Here is an 18,910-nt window from a genome sequence, read left to right on the forward strand (position 1 = left end):
GACAGACAGTCCAACAGCAAACACAGGCTAGAGCCATCGAGGCAAGGAGCAGGCACAGCAGGAGCATCACTGCCATGGAGAGGAGACACCTGAGGATGAGGAGTAGCACCTCCTGCATGGTCCTTGGGGAAGGCTGCTCAGGTGACTGAGCCTGGGCAATGCCACAGCTGTGGAAAAGATGTCTGCAAGCACTTGGATGAGGAATCGGTGAGGCTCACTTGCTACTGAACAGCAAGTTGATGAAGGACATCTTCCCGACCCTGCAGTGCGAGGGAAGCTGCCGTGGCTCATTCTCACCCTCCTCCTCCTCAAGGTTTTGTCCACAATGGCAGAAGCAAGCAGCAGGGTCCCCAGTGTTGTCACTTGTTAATGCTTTGCTGGTGGAAAAGCCACCTCTCTGAGCCTGGAACAGGGAGTTCAAAAAAATTTAAAAATTTCCAACATCTTCCCATCACCTCAGCTGGGAACTCGCATCGTGCCGAATCACATGGAGGATGAGAGTCACTTGCGCAGCTTTTGACATCACGACATGAGAACCAGTTGTGAAAGTCAGCAGTGAGAGACCTGTTAACACAGAACTGCTCCGGGCAAACACCAACAGCACCATGGGGTTCCTTCAGGGCGAGTGGTGCACCCAGGGTCCAGCACCCAGCTGGCGACCAGGGCAAACGAGAGCACCTGTGAGTGAGGGAGATCACACACAGGGAGGAACAGCCTGCAGGAACGTGGCATGAAGGAGGCTCAGGACTTCTTGGGTCACCTGGAAACTACTGATCTGACTGGTTTTTAACTGCTTTTAGTAGTTACCTAAAATAGACACCTCGGTTTTGCAAAAGCCACTGAAATAGATAATGGCTGGTCAGTGCACTTAACACTTCCTTTATAAATAATCTATTAATACTTCTGGGAGTTGGAAAATGTTTTCTTTCTAGACCCAAATAAATCCTGATCTTCTGCTAACTATTTCTGCTGCAGGGTCACCCCCTGGGTGCATCTCTCCAGCCAAGGGTGACTCCTTGCTCCTTCAGGCAGCTCAAGCAACAGCACCACCCCATCCTTCAAAGCCTTCACCACGCTACCACCACCTGGGACCAAAGGACAAGGGGCGTGAGCATTAACTGCCTGTGTGAGAGCAGATCTGCCCTCACAGAGAAGCAGAAGCAGGTGCCTTGTCACAGCACCTCAGGGGAGAGGTGGGATTTCTCAAAGGTTTTCCTAGGAGCCCAGGGCTACACAGCAGCTTTCCCTTGATGCCACCATAGTGGTTACAGACTGCATGGCTTAGAAGAGGGTGGGGCACTTATCAGTTTGAAAAGCTTTATGTTTTATCACCTTGAAGGCGGCACTAAATAAATAAATAAATAGCACAGCCTGCACTTCAGCAAAGTATAAACAGGTATTTATAGAAAGAACACCCAGGGAAACCACATACCCTTTCAATCCACTTCCCAGGCAAATAAAACTAATATCAAGCACAAGAAGTATATCAAGGGGCTTTTCAAACAAACAGAAGGATACCAACAAGGAAAAGACCCGATCTCCAACAGCCTCACGTGGTTGCTCTGCCCACGCATTGCGGGGACTCAGCCCTCAGCCCTGCTGGGCTCTGCAAAGCAACCAACAGCAATCAGCATCCATTTCCAGTTTGTTAGCAGAGCTCACCACTCTTCCCTGAGCCCCTGTGGTTAGCTGTGGCTTTTAATGCACAGCTGTTTCTGTCCCATAGCCATGCCAGGCTGGCTGATATTACCCTGCGCTCTCTTTCTCCCTGCTCCCACCAAACGGGAGGCTCCCAGGAGGATGAAATGAAAGGACCCTAATCAGAGCTTTCTCCTGGGCAACTAACCCCTAAGGTGCAGGCTCTCCACGCTGCAGAATGTTTGTTCATGCCTATAGAGCTGCAAACAAATAATCAGGGAAAAACAACTAGTGCATGATTATAGCCACGGCAACAAGGGTCAGAATTAAGCCTCATTTGAAAGGTGGGTGATGACTATTGTATATTTTTTTTACCCCCTTTAAAGCTGCAGTGATAATTGCAGGAGGAAAGCAAAAAAAAAAAAAAGAAAGAAAAGAAAAAAAACAATCAAAGCAAAAAGCCAAGCACCCGAGATATCTTTGCAGGAGTCGGTCCTCTTGAATCAGAACCCTGGAATTGTTCTGCAATCGACTCAGCGGACAGTTACCATCTGTTTATGGAAAAAAATGTTAATAACCCCCAATCATAATCAAACAGGCAACCACTTTACTTTAAGTACCTATTAACTAATGCTAAATTACAATGGAACGGCTCTGCAAGTACTTCTGACATCCACATGCACATCAGCAGTGCCAGCACTTTGATCAGGGCTATTAGAACAAACACCAAATGAACTGATAGTGATGCGATCCCTCAAACATTACAGAAAGCGTGGGCAGTATTTATACACTGTTCTTTCTCCTCCACCTCCTTGCTGTTTCTGCCTGTTCAGAAAGAAAATATGTATATGCCTGCGTGCAGATGTACACACCACCCACCAGAGCTGACCCTGTGAAAGCCTGGTCCCTGTGTTTTGGTTTTCCGTCCTAGGCTGAGCTTCCATATGGCTTCTGCAATGGCCAGAAAGGCTCGAGGCATTTCCATCAGTGGGGCATCATCCAAGTTATGACCCTCTGTTCAACCCCCCTATTTCCACAATGCCTGTGAAGGCATTTCAAAGTCCTTCCCCCCACTCCTCTGCTTGGAACCAGCCAGCAGATCCAAAAGCTGCAGTGTATAACGGGCAAAACCAGGCAGGCAGAGCTGTACACACACGCTTGCCTGTGCGCAGAGGCACGGCACGATCACGTGCCTTATATCTTTAGGAAATCAGATTAAAAAGCAGCCGACTCTTTGCCAACTGTAACCAAGTCTGAACCATTAGCTGGCACCGTCTCCACCCAAAGAAGAAAACCTCATTTGGAGAATGCAAGAACTTTTTAATCTCAGAGCCTGCAAAATAGCTCATCTCAGCAAAACTGCAAGTGCTCTTGTCTCTGGTTTTTCTCTAGCATCTTTCTCCCTATATCTCAGCAAACTTAATTTGTTTTGGGTTTGGTTTTTAAGTTGTGCAGCACCAGGAATACATCACAGAAATATTCATGAGCACACATTCTTTATCCCTAGGCACTTGCAAATGTAACAGAAGACAAGCAAAAGCAGCATATATTTCAGTCCATCAAGCTAAGCACTGACACGGCCTCCACCGCTGTGCCATCCAAGCATTTTGTTAGTCCCAGGACTTTGCTGTGCCTTTATTACTGTTTTATGAAATTTCATTTTTGTTAGTCCCGGGACTTTCACGTGGCTTTTTTTATTATATTATGAAATTTAATTTCCTGTCACCTGCTGGGATTAAACTTTGATTGGAAGATGTGGGTTTACAAGGCTTGCGGCGACAAACTTGACCCCAGAAGGTGAGGTGTGAAACCCCCCACCTCCAGTGGGTGGTCATGGAACATGGGACACCAAGCCCGGGGCTGGAGCAAGCAACAACTGAGCATGGGATGCCGGGCTCCTTACTCCGATGCACTCCACCCCACCTGTAAAACCCACTCTCCTGTGACATGGCAGTAAAACGAAGGGCCCTTACTCCCCATTTCTCGCTCTATAAGATCCTGTTCTTCCCACACTACTGCAAGGCTTTAAAAAGCATCTCACTTCTCCTGCTGGATACATCGCCCTTCACAAAGCAGCTACAGCCCATGTCTGCAACTTCAACATGTCTCAGTTTTCACATTCACTTTTCCCAGCAGTTTCCTTTCCGTGTTGCCCCTGTAACATCAAATTCCACAAAAAGGTGCTTTTTTGCCATTTTTCTGCTGCCTCTGCCATCCCAGCTCTGGTGATCCCTCAGCCACCCAGCCAAGCAGCTTCAGCCCACTCCTACCCCCCAAGCTACAGGACTCAAAGCTGACAGGCAGCCAGAAAGGGCATCTGCCCTCTGCCATCCGTGGTAATGAATGCCCTCGCTGGAGGGAGCAGGGAGAGGCGAGGGGGTTGGCCCAGAGCCAGCCTCTGTGAGCTCAGCCAAGGGATGCCAAGGAGCTGGGAGCACAGTGTGTCAGAGCCCCCTTCACAACGAGCTTTTGTTGATGCCACTGTTCCAGCCCATCGACGGCTCACTTGGCAGCACAGGCTTTTCCACCTCTTGGTTGTTGGCTGTATCAGTAGCTGGGTCATAACCAGAGCAGCGGCTCTGCCAGGACTCGCATGCCATGCTCCAAGGGTGTGCTACCAGGCAAAAGAGAACAAACTTGGACACACCGTCCTCTCACAGTCCTTCCCTAGCACATGTGCCCTGAGACACAGTGACTTTCTTGTCAGTAAAGGCAGCTGGGATGTTGGATGCTTGGCAGTCCATTAGTCCACTTTAAAGACTGCTGGGCAACCCAGCAGGCTGGCCCAGGGGGACTTCCTAGCCCAGACATCCAACCTCATGCTGAGTCCAAGTTCACCTCTCTCTAGGAGATAAACCATCTGCTTAACTCTAGGAGACGCAGAAGGAAAAAGATGTGCTCAGAGAGACTCATGAGGTGCTTTGGGTAACGTATCCAACACGAGCACACAATGTTCTGCATCCGTGACAAAAACAACAGGAAAAACCTGCTCCTGCAGGACTGCCAAGCTGGGATTTCAGCAACAAGTGGCAACATATCAGCTGGCGACAAGCAGCTCCCGATTCAGGGAATGATGCACTTTCCCAAAAAGACTCAGTGTCCAGATTTTTTTTTTCTTAGTAAATAATAACATGCTGGGTGTCATACAGGATGGCTCCTGCCCAAAAAGTAACTGGTAACGTGGGACCCAAAGGAAAATGTCAGCTCAAGGAGATCTGGAGGTGGTCATCAGCTGCACTGTCCTTAGAGGGTGTCAGAATAAGGTAGAACCTGTACATAAGCCCCTGGAAAAGCAGCTCAGGACCACTCAGTAAAGTGATCTAATGATTTGGACAAGGGCATCATGCCATGAACAGGAAGCCTTCAGGAGAAGGAAATGAACAGCAGTACATTAGTGGAGTGAAAGAGGAGACACCGGGAAAAGACATCCAGCAACACAGGACAAACACAGGCTTCGAGGTACCATTGCCATATTGTGACCATGTGCGACAGCTCAGCTGAGACACCAAAGCAATCTAAGAAGAGAGCAAGGCTCTGGACTCATGGAGCTGCTGAGCAGCAAGGAAGGAGAGCTTAGAAACTGCCTTTGGAAAACATGGGAGGGACTGTGACTTTTCTTGTGTGGGTGAGAAGTCAGCTGCAACTGCCAGAGAAGACCATAACCAGGGTACAACAAAACATTCCAGCCACTGAGGTTGAATGGAAGAGCTGCATTTGTGTTGTGGATGAGAAAGTGGTGAGGTTTGGTAGCAAGCCTGATGCAAAGAAGGGAGAGACAGGCTAAAGATACGAAGTCTAGTGACGTGGCAGTTGGCAGTGGTGCTACAGCTAAAGAAAAATGTGCAGGCAAAAGAAATGCTGAGGAAAAGCAGAAGGCTCAGAGCAGGTAAAGCCATGTGCTAGGGAGACTGTCCACAGGGCAGATCTGCAGCCTCCAGTGGGGACAAGAGCTTAGGCAGTATGAGTAGGCTGCCCATGGTGGTGCCTCGTTAAACAGCTACCTCCCCAGTTTTAAAGACATATTTAATTTGTCAACTCCATCTCTCCAAGCAATGTCATCAAACTTTTAGAAACTTTGCAGGGTTGCAGTTTCACATCAGAATTGGAAGAAATACAACGAGGGGGGAAGCAGGATTTTCTGGCTAAACATTTTTGCCTCCCCAAAACTGTACACGCGATGGCCCGTCGCAGCACCCCTCTGGTTTCTGGCAATGCAGAACATCCATGAACACACTTATCCAAACACCTCTGAACACACGTACACACATCTGTTCACCAAGGCTGGTTACTCACACAAGTTTCATTCCTCTTCGATTCTTCCACCAAGGTCAGAAGTTACTACTTTTTTGTATTTGTATCTCCAAGCCCCATCAGTGTCAAATGCCAAAGCACTTCCAAAGTGTTCTGACAAATCCCTCCAGAAGGCACGTAACATCATCCCAGTTTTACAGATGGGGAAATTAAAGCAGAGACAGAGGTTAAGACAGCTAATTGCCTACGGACACTAAATGAGTCAGTAGAAGAGCTGGGAATTGATCCCAGGAACCATGTCTTCCATTCCTCTACTCCACCCACCAGTCAAGTACACCCCACCAGATGGTTCTTATCATTGGACATATGGACTAAATATTGCTAAATTAGTGTAGAAGATTTGCTATTTAATTAAATGTCCTGTCTTCTATCTCCATAGGATGCATAGGGGAAACTCCAGCCAGAATCCCATCTGGACCCACTCAGGAAATATCTCTGTAAAGCAAACAAAGCCCTGGGCAAGCACGAGAAACATTCCCAAACCTACCAGCCTGCCCTTCAACGCAGACACCAGCAAGGCCAGGAAATGGGCTGAGACTTAGAAGCCTCGGAATAAGCTCATGTTTTGTCAAAGCTTGGCTTCAAACAATGTATGCATGAGCCAACAATTAGGCTGGGAACTACTATGTCATGTGAAGGCTCTTCCTCCAGCCTTCACTGGGCACCACCAACGCCACCCAACTGGAGATAACCAGCAGTGTCACGCTAAACAGATGGCACAGAGTCATCTACTTTTTTCTGGTGTATCACATCACAGCACTGTGGTTGGTAGGACAGAGAGACCAGTTCTGCCTCGCAAACATCAGATGTCTTCTCACTTTCCAATCCCTGCTAAGGACACTTGAAATAGCTTCTCAAGTGGTTATTCATGATGCAGAGGAGGAAACCTTCAGAAAGGCAGCAGAAAGAGACCTTTCACATCACTGAAAGACAGGTCAGCAATTGCTTTACCATCATGGACCTTACGAGTTTACAGCAGCAACTTGGTCCCCATTTTCAGACAGGCACAGGATGGATGCACCTTGTCTTTCCAACAGAACCCAAACCGACTTCACACTCTTCTGCTCCCCTTTCACACTCTGTGCTCTGCACCCACAAACCCATGCATCATCAAATCCACACAAGATATTTCACCCAAGAACACGCTCTCCTGAGTACAACTCCCTCAACGCATGGCTGGAGGAAGCAGGCTCAAAGCTTTTCTGCACAATCTGTAGGTGCAGTTACGTACTGATAAAGAAAACGCACACATACTTCTGCCCAGCAGAAGCACACACAGATGAGAACCACCCACTTGTACACCTTTGTTACTCTCAAGAAACAGAAGCGGGCTGGACAACATTCTCTTCATAAGGCTCAGCATCAATACTGACAACGTAGGAATGAAACCACAACACCTTTCCATGTGTGCTCTAAGAGCCGGGCAATCCTGGAAGGTACCTCCTGCTAGAAGAAAGTGACTGCACGTACCTTTCATCCCAAACTTGGACCGCCGGCCATACTTGTTGATCATAATAAAGAGGACGACCAAGAGGACACAAGCAAAAGCTGCCAGCCCAACCGCAATGGAAACCTGAAAGGAAAAAGCCTGAGAGTCAAGACAGAGGAATTTAGGAGTCTAGACTGGAAACGCAGCACCTCCTTGCCCAGTTAACCTCTCTGTAGGCTCCTACCATTTGCTGCAGTCCTGTGGATATCAGCTGTGGAGGAAAATACAAGCTAAAGTACAGGGCTCTGGCACAGCTTGGAAGCATTGCAGGCTGTGTGCAGGGTTGGGAGGTCTGAGATCTCCCTATCGGCAATGCTGTCTCGGCACCAGTTCTCCCCAGCCTCTCCATATATCTGTGGGGAAGGAGGACCTCTGCTCCAATGCCTGGGCTCTCCCTTCACTGCACCACATCATACGCCTCCAATTCTGAACTCGCCACTGTACTATGATGTCACAACATTAAAGCTATAACAACTTGAGCTCGGAAGACACAGGAGCAGCAGAAAATTCTTTAGAAAGAGCAATTCTGTTTCTATCCAAACATCCCTCAGGACAAAGCATAAGGGAAAAAGGGGAAATAACACACCAAAAAACCCACAAACCCAAACCAGAAGAAATTAAGTAGAACTGTTTGGGTTTGGGGTTTTTTTTCCCCTAAACATTTGGTTTTCCTAAAGCATCTAATGGTCCCCTATTTATTGTAACTTTTAGCAGGAATTATTTATACTGCAACAGTGTCCAAACTCCTTCACTGGAACTCTGGTTCCACTGTGTCAGTGTACAAGAGGAGGAAAGAAAACCTCCTTGCCCTAAAGGGTTTAAAATCCCAGGCTTATTTTAATATTTATGAATATTTATTCCTTCAAGTCTTTGCTCAAGATACTTTTATTGCATTGATGTAAACAACAATTTCTTTGGCATTTGTCCAGTTGTTCTGTACTGGGTCTTGTGATGCATTCAGGCTTCACTTCCTTTTACAAAACTATTCTGCTGCAAGAGAAGATACATCATTTAACCAAGAAAAACCCTTTCATTTTGCAACTCTTTTCCCTGGCCCTTGATACATTAGCTATGATATTTTTAAACTTTTTATTTTGCCACACTATTTTCACCCCCCAGGTTGTTTGCTGTGCTTTGTATTTAATAATCAGTGCATGTTATTACTCCAGCCTCACTGTTCAAAGCTTTCACTTCAGCCATAGGAGATTTTCAGTTGGATGAGATCCGAAACCAAGGTGGATTGAGTTTTGTTCACTCGCTTAACGCTTGGTGGGCTTCAACATCTTAAAACTTCATTACAGCAATTGTGTAACATGCTAATTTTTTCCCCCAATACTTAAATGCACATTTTTTTCCTCTTTCTACCTGGATTCTGCAGAAGAAAGACTATGATGAGATCCGATAAGCCATAGGCTTTCTTTCCTTTTTCATTTTCGGCATGCCCTGCAGAGCAGGAGAGGGGGCAAACTGGCTTTGACAGAATTGAACCAAGCTAAATCTGAGTCCCTCACAGGGCTAAACTTAACAGATCAATAATAGTTTGAAACAGACAATTGCCAGTTTGTTTGTTCTCTGGGCGCTACGTTTTTTAGAGTGAGAATTTCTTAACCTGCCAGTAGCAACTTCACAGGATGCTCCATTTTCAAAGAGCCTCCTGGTTCCACTCTGCAGACCCTAGAGGATTGGTCGTGTCAGTATTTTACTTGCCTGACACAAGCCACACCACTCTTCTGATTGTGGTCTTAAGTCATAAGAGATTTTCCTTGCAAACCTCTCAAAACAGCACAGGAATGTAAATACTGAGTTTTCAATAACAAAAGAAAAAGCATGTAAAGCAGTTCTGCAGAAAAGAGGAGAGGACTCACCCCAAAAGTGTCCTCCTCTGGTTTGTGGGTCACAGTGATCGGCGGGGTGGGACTCACTTCATAATCACCAACTGAAACCAAAACACCAAAGACAGAAGATTCAGGCTTCCACAGGATTCCCAAGACACCAGCTCATCCCCAGTGGCAATGCCTGACCTAACGAGATCCAGTTCACCCCTAACAGAGGCTGCAACTTTCGATTTCAGAAGGCACCAAATCAACCACTAGAGAGATCCCTGTGCACATGAGCAGAGAAAACACAGACCAGGACAACGCTGATGTGACTCCAACCTTACAAATGAGAAACATTTGGGTGCCTGATGTCCTAGGGTGGGTGACCTCCACCCCTGAGCCATCTCCTAGAGCTTCCAGAAATCTACTGGGCTGAGCAGGGTTAAAAGACAAGACTGACTCCCGCAAAACTTGATTCAAGAAACAGTTATTTGGTAGAAGTTGAATCCTGTTTCTAGTTAAGACCCCTTCCACTACATCACAACCAACTGTCCTTTCCACTATAGGACGTCCTTCAGGACATCACTAGCAGGAAAGGAGCAGCTCCTGGGCTCTAAAAATTACCCAGATGATCAAAAGCTCCCCAGCCATCTTGGTCATGCATGGGGAAGCCAGGGTTTTGTGCAACCTCTGTCAACTTGCTTTTGGCTTCCTGATTTTTCCTCCCAAGCCACAGAAGGCCAAAGGGGGACCACAAAACCAAAACACCCACAGTATGCAAAAAGCAAGATGACACTTACTTGAGACAAAGTTGTCCGTACTCTCTGTGGAAAGGACAAAGAGAGAAGCAACAGAATTAGCAGCACAGCAAAGGGAGAGTGGTCTCATTCCCAGCCTGCCTCAGACACACCCCACCACCCCAAAGGGCCCAGGAAACCAAACTTCTCATATTTTGCCCTGCTGGGCAACTCTAACTGGGAATTGCAGCACATGTGCCAGCAGGACATGCTGGAGGTCAGGATGGAGAGCACAGGGGTAACTGTGCAGGGCATTGCGCTGAAACAAGAGGGAATGATGTTACTGCAAGGCCAAAACGGAGAACAATTAGCAGCATGCTAAACAAACTTCTGAATGGTCATTAAACAATGCTGCTTTCAGCAGGTGAGCAAAGCTCAACAGACACATGGGGCTCAGCAGGATGGAGGTGGAGGGGAGAGGAGCAGATTTTGCCTTGCATGGCAGTGTTTACCCGAGGACAAAGTCCTATGAGGATGAGGACCAGCTCCCTGGGAGCAAAGCCCAGACCGGGGCAGGGAGTTAGAGGACATCTCCTCCGACCTCCTTTTCATGAGCCACTCATAAAAGCTAATAGCATCTGGACTGGACACGGAGACTGTGGCTGTCCTAGTGCTGCCTCTTGCCGGAGACATCCACACCAGTTCCTGCTGTCAGCCTATTGACTGCTGCAGTCTATTCAGTAAAGCTCCTTCAGCTCCAAAGAAGGCCAAGGCCCCAGACAATGAGGTCTAAAGCTCTTGGTGACACTCAGTTTACATAGCATGAGAATAACGTCAGCTTTCAATTCACTTGCCCATGTAAGAAATTGAGCCCGATATTAACTGGAGTTTACACAGCTTTGCTGGCAGAGGGCTCCTGGAAGGATGCTGAAATATTCACGCTGAAGTATGGGTGAGGTTTGGAAGGGAAGCATAAAACAAACCCCGGGTGACAAACACTGCTTTCCAAACCAGGGAAAAAAAAAAAAAAACAACCTGAAAAAATATTTTTGTTTCAAGTCAAGCAGAAGAGTAACTTTTCTAGCAAAAGAAGGAAAAAAAAAAGGAAGAAATATTTTATTTGGAGACTTCCTTCCCCCCTCCCCCCCCATTAAAGCCGACAGAGTCTAGTCATAAAACTCACTGCTTCTACATTTTCCCCCATCCATTTTTCTCTGCTGGACTAAGCAAATTCAACATAAACCCACAAGAAGTATTTCCTAGTAAACCCTATTTTTTCAAAGTAAAAAACTAGCCAAGAAATTTCAGCCAGCTTGAATTGTGTGAGAAGTTCCCACAGAACTGAATACTTATCACAGGAGCAGCAGGCACATTAACACTTGAGGATTAAATAAGGCGGGTAGCCTACAGTAGAGATGCCAGTGACAACATGAAGTGACCTTTTTTTAATCAGTATATGACACAAATCTGTCCTGGGAGCCACTGCCCTGGCAGCCAGAGCCACAACATCACCGAGAAGCAGGATATGGCATGGGCCATATCACCCAGCTTCCCCTCCAGTGTCCAATGGCACCTTTCTCCTCTCAACCTGGAAGAACAACTGGCACCATACGAATGAGAGGTCACAGACCAGGGGTTTCTAAAAAAACAGGGTCACAGATCCTTTTCTATGCTGCTAGGAAGTCTTCTGCACTACTTTTTCATTATTTAAGACTAATAATCTCATCCTGGGTAGTGACAGCAAAACCCTAGCACGTGTGAATAGCTACAGGCAATAAGCTTCTTGACTGAACAACACTGGGGAACCTTCAAGTTGTGGCATTTTCTGGAGGAATCTACCTTCAAATGGGAAATTGTAAACATCAGCTGCATTGAGTGTTAACGTCAGCTGTGACAGTGGACGGAGCAACAAACTTCAAGGAAAGTAAATTACATCCTGCATTGGGCTGACAGGGTCTGCCAGGGTGAGGAATGGCTTGGGACTTTGGATCAGAAGAAATAAAAGAAGCAGGTCAGTTCCTGCTGGGAGATGGACCAGTGTCAGTAAGTACTCCACACCAACACCACACGAGGCGTGGGTGAAGATGCACTCACAAGGGCAATATTTTCCATATATTTCACACAATCCCATTCTCCCCGAGCCTCTGACACAATAGGCTCTTCAAACTCTAACATGCCTTCCCACATCAGAGCCAGGCTCAGATCCATTTCCAAATTCAGCCCTCCAGAACAGCAGATCTGCCTCCTTTTCTGAAGGTCCAGCACTGCTTAAGAACTGTCCCCATTCCACAGATGGGTAAATTGAGTCACAAAGGTGAGACCTGACAGATCTGAGACTGCAAACCTGTGCGCCTCTCCTCACCCATCTACATTTGATAAGCTGCTCTTCTACCCTGACAGAAGGAAACAGAAACAGGTCAGATAGCCAAACAAGGCATCGTCCTCGAAGCCAGAATACAAATTCTACACTCCCATCCACATCAGCTCATTTGTTCAATTGTCAGCTCTTCAAGGCAGAGATTTGGGACTGCATTTACGATATTTGACCTGCGGGAAAACTCAGTGTACGTATATGGTGTGATATAAATAATAAATGAGAGTACTGTTGGTATTTTTCTATATTTAGCCAACGCCCTATTTTGCTGGGTTTTCTTGGGCTGCAGGGGCCAATTTGCAGCTGCCACTTTCTCATGGCATCATTCCTGAAGGCAGCAGCACGCACAGATCTTAACTCCATGCTGGCCAGTTTAGTGTTGCAATGCCAGAGAGCAGACCACGACCTCCCGTGCTCCTATAGAGCAGACAAGCCACCACAAAAGTCACTGTGCTCCCCAGAGCTGAATCTTCATGTCCTCAAAAGCTTTTTTTATTTTTGCAGTTAAGCCCTGAATCACCAGGGAGTACAACGGGGAATTCCAAACAATCCGTTAAGAAATCCCTGCAAACTGATGCAAAGCGACTAATTGAGTCGTCTCATCTTTTGTAGACCTGTCATTCTGGAATTGCACATGTCATCTCCAGAAAGAAAACAATCCTGACACTGCTGCATCCAGCTTTAAGCACTTCACAAATGCAAGCTAGAAGGAAGGGAAGTGCTGCATCACTTCAAAGGGCTTTCCTTTCTTCAGCTTGTAACTAGCAAACACATAGAAGAATATTTTCTCTCAAAATTTGAGCAACTCATTTGGGCCACCCCAGAGGAGATCCAAAATAATTGTCCAAACTTAGACCCTATTCCCACTGAACTCCCTAAAACTCATTCAAAAACCATGAAAATACACTGTGGAATATGTTACACAACGGGAATACCTAAACCAGATAGCACCTCTCTGCTTTAAAGAGTTGTTATGACACCAAACTACACTTGAGTAGGAGAATCGTACTGGTCAGAAGAGGTCTCCAGAGGTCACCTCTTCCAACCTGCTGCTCAGACAGAGGTCAGCTTGGGTTGTCAAGGCCTTGTCTAGGTGTAAGGATTACTTAGGAGACCATAGCAAGACCTTTGGATTGCAAGCAACCCTAATGAGATAAACTGAATATCCTACCTGGAAAGGGCTTTTCAAGGAAGTGTCCTTTGATGGTTTGGTTGGCTGAGCCCAGCTGGTTGGTGGCCACAATCGTGTAGTTGCCATTGTTGTAGTGGGTGGGTTTGTTGAAGAGCAGGCAACCCTCAGACACTTCCCCTTGTTGGTAAAACTCCATGTGGATGATCTCTGTTTCCCGGAGAACCTGGCCGTTGTGCAGCCAGTGAAGGGTGGGAGCTGGGTTCCCATGCACTGCAAATGCAATGCAGTGCTCCAGGTGTAGCACCGGCTCCTCCAGAGTTAGGATGCGAGGGGGATCTAGCAGAGAGAAACATGGCAGGCTCACAGCACACCTCCACCCACGTCACATCTCTGTGCATCACGGAAATCAAGATTATTGAAAATGCAACCTCCAAAATCCCTCGTACTCTTCCCATGGATTTCTGCAAAGAAGCATTGCTAAGTCACAAGAACCACTCCACACTCTCCAGAAGGATTATCCGAACCACAGCCAGCTCTCTTGGGCTTCTGAAGAGGGGTACAGATTAACAACAGGGATGGTCCTTTCACCAGTCCAGAAACAATTAAACCCAGTCCACATACCTACTGCTGCTCTCCTTCCCTCAGTGGGATGCAGAGAGGCCACCCATCCTCATTACGGAGGACACATGACGTAGTCCTGTTACATTACATGTGTGCAAGGTGCCCATGGGAACTATCCAGTCGCACTGAGTAATTTTGGATTGCATAGCTGTGGAAGCAAACATCTCTCAGAGACTGCCTGTCCTTGGGGGGTTTGACTGCCTGAGTATCCCAAAGGAGTTCTCACCCGCCGAAGATCCTCCAGGGATGTTTTAATTAACAGGAGTAGAGTGCGAGAGCAAAAAGAAAAGCAGGGACTCAACCTGCGATTTATTGCATGTGCATTATCTTCCCCCAGGACACCCCAAGAATTCAAACGCTGCTCTGCCATCGCTTCTGAAACCCTATTTATAATGCCTACATGTAAGGTCCCAAACTCGAAGGTTGACAAGGTCAGAACTAGAAGAGCAGAGTTTTGTGCAAAGACAAAGGACACAAAAAGATGGAGGACTTCCCTAAAACTCTCCTTTCCCTGGTACCCTCCAGTTGCAGAGACAATCCATGAGGCACCCAAAAGGAACAAAACCAATGCACCAGCATTGACCCACCTTTTGGAAAAAAGACAGTGAATTTTTCAGGCAGTGAAGGCAGTAGAAGGGAAAAAGGTACAGAGCTGGTTGGAGCTGAACAAAATTTTCCCACCAGCACCCAGCTACCTTGAACCACACAGCCGTGTCCCAGCCACCTCCTTTCACTCGCAAGCCTAGATCTGTGTGTGGCTTGTTCACATCTTCCTGGCAAGGAGGATTCAAAACAGGCAGCCACCTACACACACAAACCCAGATCTTTTCAGCGTGAAATTACCGCCTGAGTGACGGGTCTAGGCAACAAGAGCAGAGGTAGCAGAAACTGTCAGCAGCTTAGAGGATTACACGGGTGAAAATAGGCGTTGGCACGGTGCTGTTTGATGTGTGGAGGAAGAGATACAAAAACACACTGCAAAAACCACCTGCCTGCTGACCAACCACCTCCAAGCTGATCCGAACTTTAATTGTCTCCATTCTTCAATCCATCAATAGTACTTATTGAGAGGAAGATGAAAGTAGTAAAGCATCTCCTTTTTCCTATCCCTTGTGACTGCCTCGTCTACGGGACCCCATGGCTCCTGCACTGCACTGGACACACGTGGGTTTATCGAGACTAACCCAAATCCCTTATGGATCTCCACTCTGCCTGGCAGGGTTGAGGAACAGATTTTGACACTACAGAATAAGGGCAAATACTATAGACACAGCAACATATCATAAATCTCAGCTGTTTGAGAGCACAAAGCTGTGTAAACTTCCTCTTAAGGTCAGGTTTGTGTTAAGTTATATTAGAAAGCACAAAGAAAGTTTAGCGACTTGCAGCTAAAAATGAACAGTTGAAATTTGACATGTGCATGTTTACACGGCATTTGCAGTTTAACTTTGTAGGAACAGATCTGGGAGGGAGCACTAGCATCTCTGAAACCAAGACTTACACTGGCTTTAGCAAGAGTGATGCTTAACCTCTCATCAGGGCGAGCAACTCTGTAAACAGATTTTTAGTACCTCTACAGCTCTTCCTTGCTCTGCTGGATCTTCCAAGAGATGGGTGGAGAAATGTCCACCACCACTGTGGCACTGCTGCTCCTCTCCTGCTCTCATGCTCATTTCTGCATTAATGGAAGCAGCAGGAAAGCAAAAATACTGATACTTAAGAGACAGCTGTGCGAGAATCCACCTCCTTCTCACTGTGCTCAGCAACTAATCCTCATCCACAAAACCAGTATGTCACAGGCAGCATGTGGCCATGCATTCAAACAGTTCCCAGGGCAGCCCTCCATGTGGTCAAAGTCTCTCCACTGCTACTTACAGTAGACAGTGAGCAGCACACTGGCATTGCTCATCCCCACCACGTTCTCCGCAATACAGGTAAGCAGGAACCCGTTGTCCTCGCTGGTGACGTTCACCAAGGTCAAATTGATGGCGTGAACATTGGTCCAGTTGAGGTTGGTCTAAAAATCCCAGAAAGACAGACAAAAATCAGTGTCTGGTGGCTCCTCTCCTCCCCACTACTACCCCCAGAAGATGAGGATCACAGTTTCCACAGAGGATGTGAGAAGGTCTCTAAAATCCAAGGGCAGCTAGGATCTGGGTGAAGGGAGGTGTTTCCTCACCTGATTAAATACACCACATGTTATAAGAGGAACTACTGGGAGGGGGAGAGCCATGGTGTTGTAGCACTGATAAACATGGCTTGTTTCTCAGAAACCTGCTCAGCTGCCTGTTTCAGCTGACACCTCTGTAAACAGGCAGTTTCATTAGAGGAAACATGAGTCAATTCAATCAGGCAGCACCGAGATATGAAGGTATCTCATCTTCTCTTTCCAGCCATACAGAGGGAAGGTTTTGCTGCCTTCAGGTAGTTCCCAGGTTCTCATGTGGATAGGCTCCAGCCTCAATTTTCCTTTGGATACTTCATGTTTCTAGCAGCAGTCTCCACCATGTACCTGACACTGCCCTGTGTGCACAGACCTGGGGAACCCAAGGCAGCTGCCTTGCCCTTGACACATGGAGCACAGGCAGCACCAAGGTCCTGTAGCCCCTACCTGGTGTGTGTTGATGGAGTGGAGATCGGCCACTGTCCAGTCGACATCGGGCAGTGGCGAGCCTGAGCCATTGCAGGTGATGACAGCGTTCTCCCCTTCCCGCACCGTCAGGTTCACATGGCTCACACTGATCTCAGGGAGGTCTAGGAGAGCCAGACACCAAGGCACTCAGGTATGGAGCAGCATTTGCTACAGCCAGCCACAAGGACACGCACATGGACCCAGATCCAACCAAGCTGTTTCTCAAATCAGCCTCTAGCAACCTGGGATAAGTACACAGGAGGCAACAGCATGGCCTTGCCCTACCAAGAGAAGGAGTGGTCTTGGAGATGGGGAAATGTAGACACTGGAGATGTACCAGCTGAACAGACCCTCCCATCGCATTTGAATCCAAAAGCTAATGTTCAGTTCTGTCTGCCTCCCCTTCGCACAACCCCCCACCCCCCATCTCTTCTACTCCCACAGAAGCTGCTCTTGAGGGTGTGTTTCTCAAATCAGCCTCTAGCAACCTGGGATAAGTACACAGGAGGCAACAGCATGGCCTTGCCCTACCAAGAGAAGGAGTGGTCTTGGAGATGGGGAAATGTAGACACTGGAGATGTACCAGCTGAACAGACCCTCCCATCGCATTTGAATCCAAAAGCTAATGTTCAGTTCTGTCTGCCTCCCCTTCGCACAACCCCCACCCCCCATCTATTCTACTCCCACAGAAGCTGCTCTTGAGGGTGGTCACCTGGGATGGGAAAGTTGCTTGTGCAGGGAGAGGATCCAAAGCATCCCCACCTCCAGGGACAAGGCACAGAGTGCCCTCCACTTCACGTGAGGAAAGCATCCCTCTAATTTTTAAAACCAAGAGAAGATGACCAAGGATGTGTCCTCATATTAACTGCAGCTCTCCTAATAAAAGGTGCCCTTGTTCTTCCTCGGTGGTAGCAGAGAGAGTTACTGATTTATGGTGGCTCTGATTTACACCACTTCTTTACTTGCCGCTGCAGGCACCAAATATCCTTGCAACATGAAACAAGACAGCGATGGTTGCAAGAAGGACAAACAGCCTTCTTGCCTAGGGGAGGCTTTCTGGGCTGTTCGTAGAGGCAAACTGGGTAGAGGCAGGGCAGGGGAGAACTGACCAACAGTCCCCTCCCATCGCAGGGCAGCAGCATCCATCACGTCAAACCAAAGCCACAGATAGGGATACACATCCTTTCACTGCCATCAGTGAGTGACACCATGAGGAAGCAACTTTGTACTGATTTGGGGGGATTTCAGAAGAAAGGAGGCCGTGGTCAAGGCCTGGCAAAACTGTGTATGTGGCCGGAATCAGTGGAGAGAGTGATGGGAGGGACACATACGATCTCTCCAGGTTGAGCTGGTATCGAACACGGCCGCACCAAGCCACGCCAGCCCTCAGCAGGACAAAGACAAATGGGGTGTGGTTACAACATCCCCCGAGTCATCTTAATACTTGAACAGAAGGATTCTCCTCTGGAGGAATGCAAATCAGTGTGGCTCCCGGCCCTTCCAGGAGGCTGCAGGGTCAGAGGAGGTGCTCACCCTGCACACCAGCACATTCCTGTTCCCAAATCAGCATCCTGCTGTCCCCTAGAGCCTAATACCACCACTGACAGAGTCGCCTCTCCTCCTGTCCCTGATCCCTAAGGATTTTTTTTTTCCTCTAATCCTTGCAGATTACTCTTCCCATGTGGGGAGGAAATTACAGCACTCTCTCAAATCTTTTTAGTTCATCCACACGCAGGCACACTTTGGCCAATTTCCAGAGCTTAATAAAGGGACATTGTGAACTTGAAAAGCAAAAATAAAAGAAAAAAGAAAAGCCATTCAAATCCTAACGTGTATGCTGTTTGTCTACTACTGCTACAAGAAACAAACCTAAATTCCTAGAACAGAGAATGATCATCAGAAAAAGAAAACCTCTGGTTTTCCTCCTTTTTTCAGCCCTTGAGCTTGACAGCTGCTTGAGTACAGACAGTTTAATTGTTCTGCTGAAGGTACACTTCCTTCCCCTTACTCTGCAAGGGATGCTTTCCAGTGATGGCAATAGCAGAGCAAAAACTGACACCAAACAGGCAGCTGATGTGTGAACAAGGTGAAGAAAAAAGAGAAAACTTTTGAACATGCCTCATGTTGCTCCTGGGGCCACAGGACTCTTAAACATCAGC

At 47.4% G+C, this 18,910-nt stretch overlaps 1 protein-coding gene across 1 annotated transcript in view; it reads right to left on the reverse strand.

Annotated features, from left to right (window-relative positions):
* Window positions 1-7,389: 7,389 nt before the first annotated feature.
* LOC104497238 (NT-3 growth factor receptor) overlaps window positions 7,390-18,910 on the reverse strand; it is a gene marked incomplete at both ends in the record, with an annotated part of 19,589 nt that continues 8,068 nt past the window's right edge. The window contains 6 exons of the mRNA XM_010140467.1: window positions 7,390-7,522; window positions 9,304-9,374; window positions 10,056-10,079; window positions 13,538-13,834; window positions 15,995-16,136; window positions 16,731-16,873. Of these exons, the coding sequence (XP_010138769.1) occupies window positions 7,390-7,522; window positions 9,304-9,374; window positions 10,056-10,079; window positions 13,538-13,834; window positions 15,995-16,136; window positions 16,731-16,873 (810 nt within the window). The remainder of the gene's footprint in view (window positions 7,523-9,303; window positions 9,375-10,055; window positions 10,080-13,537; window positions 13,835-15,994; window positions 16,137-16,730; window positions 16,874-18,910) is intronic.

This window comes from Buceros rhinoceros, unplaced genomic scaffold (assembly GCF_000710305.1).
Source record: "Buceros rhinoceros silvestris isolate BGI_N320 unplaced genomic scaffold, ASM71030v1 scaffold45207, whole genome shotgun sequence".
Taxonomy (NCBI): Eukaryota; Metazoa; Chordata; class Aves; order Bucerotiformes; family Bucerotidae; genus Buceros; species Buceros rhinoceros.